The sequence below is a fragment of the Coregonus lavaretus genome (assembly GCF_964263955.1).
Source record: "Coregonus lavaretus genome assembly, chromosome: 9".
NCBI classification, from domain to species: Eukaryota; Metazoa; Chordata; class Actinopteri; order Salmoniformes; family Salmonidae; genus Coregonus; species Coregonus lavaretus.
The window spans coordinates 60,904,842-60,912,722 of record NC_139996.1 but is presented as its reverse complement, the minus strand read 5'-3'; the positions used below and the strand labels follow the sequence as shown (position 1 = coordinate 60,912,722).

The 7,881-nt window shown below is 44.5% G+C and overlaps 1 protein-coding gene and 1 pseudogene across 2 annotated transcripts in view; one reads left to right on the top strand and one right to left on the bottom strand.

The window, feature by feature from the left end:
- Positions 1-1,883: 1,883 nt before the first annotated feature.
- Positions 1,884-6,253, top strand: LOC311135401 (uncharacterized protein; the record flags this gene model as incomplete). Its single annotated transcript, XM_084169334.1, has 3 exons — positions 1,884-2,609; positions 2,782-2,877; positions 6,240-6,253. The coding sequence occupies exons 1-3, from the start codon at positions 1,937-1,939 to the stop codon at positions 6,251-6,253; spliced, it is 783 nt and encodes a 260-aa protein (XP_084025460.1). The 5' UTR covers positions 1,884-1,936.
- LOC311135400 (2-hydroxyacyl-CoA lyase 1-like) overlaps positions 6,250-7,881 on the bottom strand; it is a 105,625-nt pseudogene continuing 103,993 nt past the window's right edge. Inside the window, exon 12 of the transcript in view lies at positions 6,250-6,258. The product of the transcript in view is annotated as a 2-hydroxyacyl-CoA lyase 1-like (transcript). The remainder of the gene's footprint in view (positions 6,259-7,881) is intronic.

Sequence of the window (7,881 nt, the reverse complement as noted above, 5' to 3'; positions counted from 1 at the left end):
TATATGGTCTTTAGTGGCACGGTCTCACACCTTACCTCATCTTGCAGAAGAAGTTCATGGTCCACTATCTGCTGCTCCAGAGTCGAGGCCAGGTCTCGCCCCATGTCACCATGGAGCACATGAGCGACTGGCTGGTGTCTCAGGGCAAAAAATCCCTTAGGGAGAGGTGAGTACCACGTCAGCTCTCACCTTCACTGCCATTCTCTGTCACCAGCAGCACTCCAGGAGGTGTGGGTAAAATAAACAACAGATAAATAGGAAGCCAGGAAAGTTGAAATGCTTTGTGTTTTATTTGAAGGGTGTGGAAGGAAACCCTGGAGGAGGGGAACGAACTCGCTCGGCTGGTAAGAGAATGAGAGTTAGAGACTTAGACTATCAGTCAGTGAGCTCCTTTCTCGCCTTTCAACAACTAGTCAGTACAGCAGAATATATCTGTTGTGAAATTACACTAATGGGACTTCCTGTTTCTTACGGCAGACCTGGGAAGTAAACACCTGCCTAAAAATGATTGACATGGAGCACAAGGCTGTCTGCAAGCTTCGCCGCTCTATGCACACCACCTCTCCAGCTGGCGCTGACATGTGAGTTCCATGTACTGCCCTGCATACAGCTTGCTCCATTCATCTACACATCTGGAGCTATGCAGAAAATAACTAGGGCAGTTTTCTCTGTGTGAACATTGCACATCGTTTAGCTTTCTCTGCTGCTTTTTGTTGATTTCAGCGACCCCAAGGTCCACATCATCGTGGAAAGAGCTGTGAGGAGCATTCTGGACAAGCTGTCCAATAAGCCCTGTAGCAACCTGCTCAGCCCATCCCAGGTGGTGGTGGAGCTGGTGCCCAGGATCCTCCTGGCCCTGTGGCTTCAGCCAGAGGAAGGCCATTCAGATCACCCCATCCTCCTAAGCGGGATGGCTGTGAGTATGGTGGTGGCCGTAGGGGAGAAGCTCTCCAACACGTTGAAGGCCTCTTCTCCTCACACCCCTTTCTCCCGGGCTGCTGCTTTTGACTCTGTGAGGTCGATCCTCGGGAGAATCAGCCAGTCCTTCTCCCTGGATGACCTCAAGACCCCTTTTTTTATGAGCTCTGTCTGTGCCTTTGTGGCGGACGAGGTGAAAAGCTACTTCCAGCCTACTGCAGACACCCTGCGAGTTCCCCCTGTCCTAGTGGTGGCCTTCTCCGCCACACTACCAGCTGATATCCAAGCAGGTGAGTAGCACTCATAGAAAGCACTCTGACAGATGCCTTTTGTCATGACATCCTGGTGCCTTGTAGTAGTAGAGCCAATCAGGATTTTAATTGTCACCGCTAACATAGATGCAGACCAGGCTTCTTCCCACCTGGAGGTTGTGGAAATCCCCCATAACACAGAGGCAGACCCAATTTCTTCCCACCCGGAGGTTGTGGACATCACCCCTAACACAGAGAAAGACCCGGCTTCTGCCCACCTGGAGGTTGAGGGATTCACCCCTAACACAGAGTTTGACCCAGCTTCTCCCCACCTAGATGTTGTTGACATCACCCGTATCAGAGAGGAAGACCCGGCTTCTTCCCACATAGTGGTTTTGGACATCACCCCTAACACAGAGGCACACCTGGCTTCTTCCCACCTGGAGGTTGCTGACAAAACCCGTAGCACAGAGGCAGACCCGGTATCTTACCACCTGGAAGTTGAGGACATCACCCCTAACACAGAGGCACACCTGGCTTCTTCCCATCTGGAGCTTGAGAACATCACCCCAAACACAGAGGCAGACCCGGCTTCTTCCCACCTAGAGATTGCGGTCATCAACCGTAACAAAGAGGCACACCTGGCTTCTTCCCAACTGGAGGTTGTGAACGTCACCCCTGACACAGAGGCTGAGACGGCTTCTACCCACCTGAAGTTTGTGGACATCACCCCTAACACAGAGTCAGACCCTGCTTCTTCCCACCGTATGGTTGTTGACATCAACCATAACTCAGAGGCAGACCCAGCATCTTCCCACCTGGAGGTTGTGGACATCACCCCTAACACAGAGGCAGACCCGACTTCTTTTCACCTGGAGGTTGTGGACATCACCCCTAACAAAGAGGCACACCTTGCTTCTTCCCACCTGGAGGTTGTGGACATCACCCCTAACAAAGAGGCACACCTGGCTTCTTCCCACAAGGAGGTTGTGGACATCACCCCTAACACAGAGGCTGAGACTGCTTCTACCCACCTGAAGTTTGTGGTCATCACCCCTAACACAGAGTTAGACCCGGCTTCTTCCTATCAGGAGGTTGTGGAAACTACCCCTAACACAGAGACAGACCCGGCTTCTTCCCACCTGGAGCTTGTGGACATCACCCCAAACACAGAGGCAGACCCGGCTTCTTCCCACCTAGAGATTGCGGACATCACCCCTAACACAGATGCAGACCCGGCTTCTTCCCACCTACAGGTTGTGGACATCACCCCAAACACAGAGGCAGATCCTGCTTCTTCCAGCCTGGAGCTTGTGGACCTCACCCCTAACACAGATGCATACCCTGCTTCTTCACTCTTGGAGGTTGTGGACGTCACACCTGAAGAAAAGCCTCTCTTGGTGGCCGTCTACGCCACTCTGCCATCTGACATCCAAGCAGGTGAGTAAGACTTATCGAAAGCACTCTGACAGGTGCTGTTCATCATGATAACATGTAAAGTGTTGGTCCCATGTTTCATGAGCTGAAATAAAAGATCCCATTCAACTGGCCAGTGTTTAGAACCTACGGTTTGCATTTATTTACATTCTGTCCCGCTTTTGTCCCTTTCCAGAGGATGTTGCTGTGGTCACCCTGGACGTCACCCCACACGTCACCAAGGACGTGACCCTGGATGTTCCATGCAGGGCGAGGAAAGGGGCAGTCCAGCGTTTTTTTTGCAGGCTTTGGAGGGCAGTGTGCTGCTGCGCTTGCCACAAGGAAGAGGAGGAACAATATTAATTATTCATTAGACCAGAAACAGGATTGAACCATATACCATTAAATTCTTTGCATTATAGTTGCCTTCAATTCTGATTTTCTTCTGTTAAATTCTTAATTAATTTCAGAACATTTCTCTAAACTTTGTGGAGTAGGTTATATAAATAGGTGGGAAACATCCCAATCCCAATTTTAATGCTTTTAATAATTAACTTATTACATTTTTTTTAGATGTATTATTTGACAAAAAAGTGGAGGGCGCAACAATTTTTTTTTAATCATCATAGAAAACTCTTGCTCACTATTAAAAATGCATTGTTTTATTTAAGCAAGGTTAAAAGATTAACGTTTCGGCCTAGTCTATGACAATATGCAAGTTGTGTTTGCCCAGTTAAAGGGGGACCCAGACTCACCCTGGTTCTTGAGGGTTGCAGACACTGAATAATTATAATTTAAAATAAATGGCACTTTTCAAGTCTTGACTAAAAATCTTTAATGAATATGAATTTAAATACAATTGACTTGAGGATCAGAGCAGGCAGGCTGACTGGCTTGCCCTGAAGGCCCTCTGCCTCTACCTCTGTGTGGTTAATCTCAGCCAAGAGGTTGTATGGGTTGTCTGTCTCTCTCTGGGTGTGAATCACTATCACTATGACCTCTCGCTCCGCCTGCCCGTTGGCCTGATTAGAAGGCTTCCCCTCTCATTCCTTGTTCACAGGAGCAGGGGTGATGGCATCCGGGGTAACCTCCTCCTCTCCTGTATCTAACCCATCTTTCTGGCTGTGAGTTCGACTGAGGTCACTCATTCTCTCTCCCAGGGTGTTGGATAGTTTCTCCTCCTCTGTGTCTTGTGTATTTTCTACATTGTAGAATAATAGTGAAGACATCAAAACTATTAAATAACACATATGGCATCATGTAGTAACCAAAAACGTGTTATACATATCAAAATATATTTCAGATTTGAGATTCTTCAAAGTAGCCACCCTTTGCCTTGATCACAGCTTTGTACATACAGAATAATACGAAATGTTCTGAGACCAGGTTGCGCTTTCACCTCCCCCGGTAAGAGGGGAATAAGGCAACTTCAGAGTTACATTCAAGGATACTTTATTGACACACACGGATGAAATGGACATGGAAAGGTAGTGGAATGATAGTAGTCCTGTAATGGACAGATAACAGGGGTAATGAATATGCACAATATCTGATAGCACAAGTAGAGCAACAACGCTATTAACAAAGGAAAAGCTGTATTAATGGCATAATGCTACCTGCGGAGTATTACACAACACAGTAAAACACAGAGAGGCAACTTACAATAGGCAATGGTAGTAAATATAAAGAACAACAAGTAAGAATGATATACATGTTACAAACTCACTTTGTGCACGTACACTATCCCACGGTATATCTGTGCATTCAAATTGTCATCGATAAATGCAATTGTGTTCATTGTCCGTAGCTTATGCCTGCCCATACCATAACCCCACTGCCACCATGGAGCATTCACAACGTTGACATCAGCCAACAGCTCGCCCATACGCTGCTTTACAAGTGGTCTGAAGTCGTGAGGCCAGTTAGAAGTACTGCCAAATTCTCTAAAGCCGCCTTGGCTTATGGTTGAGAAATTAACATAAAAGTATCTGTTAACAGCTCTGGTGGACATTCCTGCAGTCCGTAAGCCAATTGCACGCTGCCTCAAAACTTGAAACATCTGTGCATTGTGTTGTGTGACAAAACTGCACATTTTAGAGTGGCATTTTATTGTCCTCAGCACAAGGTGCACCTGTGTAATTATCATGCTGTTTAATCAGCTTCTTGATATGCCATATTTGTCAGGTGGATGGATTATCTTGGCAAAGGAGAAATGCTCGCTTACAGGGATGTAAACAAATTTGTGCACACAATTTGAGAAAAATAAGCTTTTTGTGCAAACAAAATATTTCACGCTTTTATTTCAGCTCATGAAACATGGGACCAACACTTTACATATTGCGTTAATATTTTTGTTCAGTGTAGTTATTAGGTTGGGAGAATGGGATCCTATCTGGGCTAGCTAAAGCCAACTTCATGGTTAGTAGTATGACAGAGAAAAAATAACAATACAAATTTAAACATCACAAATCTGAGGGGGCAGGTGACCCTGTGCCCCCTTTGGGCATGACGTCTCTGCTATCAACCACATCATTCTGTCTCCGTGAATATTCAAAACAGACACATTCATTCAGGTCTGGTACTGTTCCTACCATATAGATCAGGGATGGACAATTCCTGTCCTTGGGGGCCGGAGTGGTGTCACACTTTTTCCGCACACTCTAGGAGCTCAGATGCAATAATTTAATAACCTAATAACCAAAGTTTCGACAGACAAGCTGTCTTCATCAGGGTATCCTGACGTTGGTTATTAAGTTATTAAATTATTGCATCTGAGCTCCTAGAGTGTGCGGCTCTCCTTTTCTTTTTCAAGTGTTCTACTCCAATAGCCAGCACCTCGCCTAAATAGGTGTGCGTTTCTTTCGCCTCCATATTAATCTGGTACTGGTCCTACCATATAGATCAGGCATGGACAATCCCAGTCCTTGGGGGTCGGAGTGGTGTCACACTTTTTCCCCATCCCTAGCAAACACAGCTGATTAAACTTATTGCATTCTAAACTGAAGCCCATGAGTACTTGATTATTAGAGTCAAATGTGTTAGCTGGGACTGGGGAACAAGTGTAACACCAATCAGGTCCCGAGGACTGGAGTTGCCCATCCCTGATATAGATGCTCTGTTTGCACACATCGAGGGATGTGGTGACAGTGTAGACAAGGGAACACACATAAACAGCTTTGTCCTTTTAGAAGGTCGTCATAATCCTTACATAAATATGATGTGTATGCAAGAAATGCAGAGCCACTTCCAAAAACATATTGACAGAGTCTAGTATCTAGTAATCTAATCAATTAGTTTTCAACCCCTTTGTTATGGCAAGCCTAAATAATCTCAGGAGTAAAAATGTGCTTAACAAGTCACATAATCAGTTAGATGGACTCACTATGTGTGCAATAATAGTGATTTTCAAACGACTACATAATCTCTGTACCCCACACATACAATTATCTATAAGGTCCCTCAGTCCAGCAGTGAATTTGAAACATAGATTCAACCACAAAGACCAGGGAGGTTTTCCAATGCCTCGCAAAGTAGGGCACCTTTTGGTAGATGGGTACAATTAAAGCAGACATTGAATATTCCTTTGAGCATGGTGAAGGTATTAATTACGCTTTGGATGGTGTATTAATACACCCAGTCACTACAAAAATACAGGCGTCCTTTTCTAACTCAGCTGTCGGAGAGGAAGGAAAACTATCAGGGATTTCACCATGAGGCCAATGGTGGCTTTAAAACAGTTAGAAAGTTTAATGGCTTTGATAGGAGAAAACTGAGGATGAATCATCAACATTGTAGTTACTCCACAATACTAACCTAATTGACAGAGTATGCACTCACTAACTGTAAGTCGCTCTGGATAAGAGCGTCTGCTAAATGACTAAAATGTAAATGTAAAAGAAGGAAACCTGTACATGCATTGTGTTTGCAATAAGGCACTAAAGTAAAACTGCAAATAATGTGGCAAAGAAATTAACTTTATGTCCTGAATACAAAGTGTAATGTTTGGGGCAAATCCAACACAACACATCACTGAGTACCACTCTTCATATTTCCAAGCATGGTGGTGGCTGCATCATGTTATGGGTATGCATGTCATTGGCAAGGACTAGAGACTTTTTTAGGATAAAAAGAAACGGAATAGAGCTTAGTACAGTCAGAATCCTAGAGGAAAACCTGGTTCAGTCTGCTTTCCAACAGACACTGGGAGACAAATTCCCTCTTCAGCAGGACAATAACCTAAAACACAAGGCCAAATATTCACTGGAGTTGCTTACCAAGATGACATTGAAGTCTCCTGAGTGGCGCAGTGGTCTAAGGCACTGCATCGCAGTGCTAGCTGTGCCACTAGAGATCCTGGTTCGAATCCAGGCTCTGTCGCAGCCGGCCGTGACCGGGAGACCCATGGGGCGGCGCGCAATTGGCCCAGCGTCGTCCAGGGTAGGGGAGGGAATGGCCGGCAGGGATGTAGCTCAGTTGATAGAGCATGGCGTTTGCAACGCCAGGGTTGTGGGTTCTATTCCCACAGGGGGTATGAAAAAATAAATAATGTAAGTCGCTCTGGATAAGAGCGTCTGCTAAATGACGAAAAATTGAATGTTCCTGAGTGGCTTAGTTACAGTTTTGACTTAATTCGGCTTGAAAACTTATGGCAAAAAAAAAAAATGTCTGTCTATTTAATGTATATTGCATATATTTTACAATCCAGTTGTGCAAAGCTCTTGGAGACTTACCCAGAAAGACACAGCTTTAATCGACTCAGGGGTGTGAATACTTATATAAATGAGATATTTCTGTATTTCATTTCCAATACATTTGCAAAAATTTCAAAAACGTGTTTTCACTTTGTCATTATGGGGTATTGTATGTAGCTGCGTGAGAGAAAATATTATAATTGAATCCATTTTGAATTCAGGCTGTAAGAAAACAACATGTGGAATAAGTTAAGGGGTATGAATACTTCCTGAATGCACTGTATATCTGCAAGAAAATGATAAATATGTGAATGTTTGAAAGGGGGTCATATAAACATTGCCTTATTTATATTTTTACAGACAATATTAAGTGAATTCTGTCTGAAATAGTCATGCTATAATGGGCATAGTTTCTCAGACCAAATTTCCATTCTGGCTGAAACAAAGCAATCTGATCATGCTCCAGTCAAATACAGCTATAGGGAATGGCTATACATTGTCCAATCTCCTTCCACACATTGATTTCATTCTTCGCATCTTTATTCAGAAACAAACAAACTTGAAATTAAGTGCTGTTTCAGTGTCTTGTTGCAGGTTGTGCAATG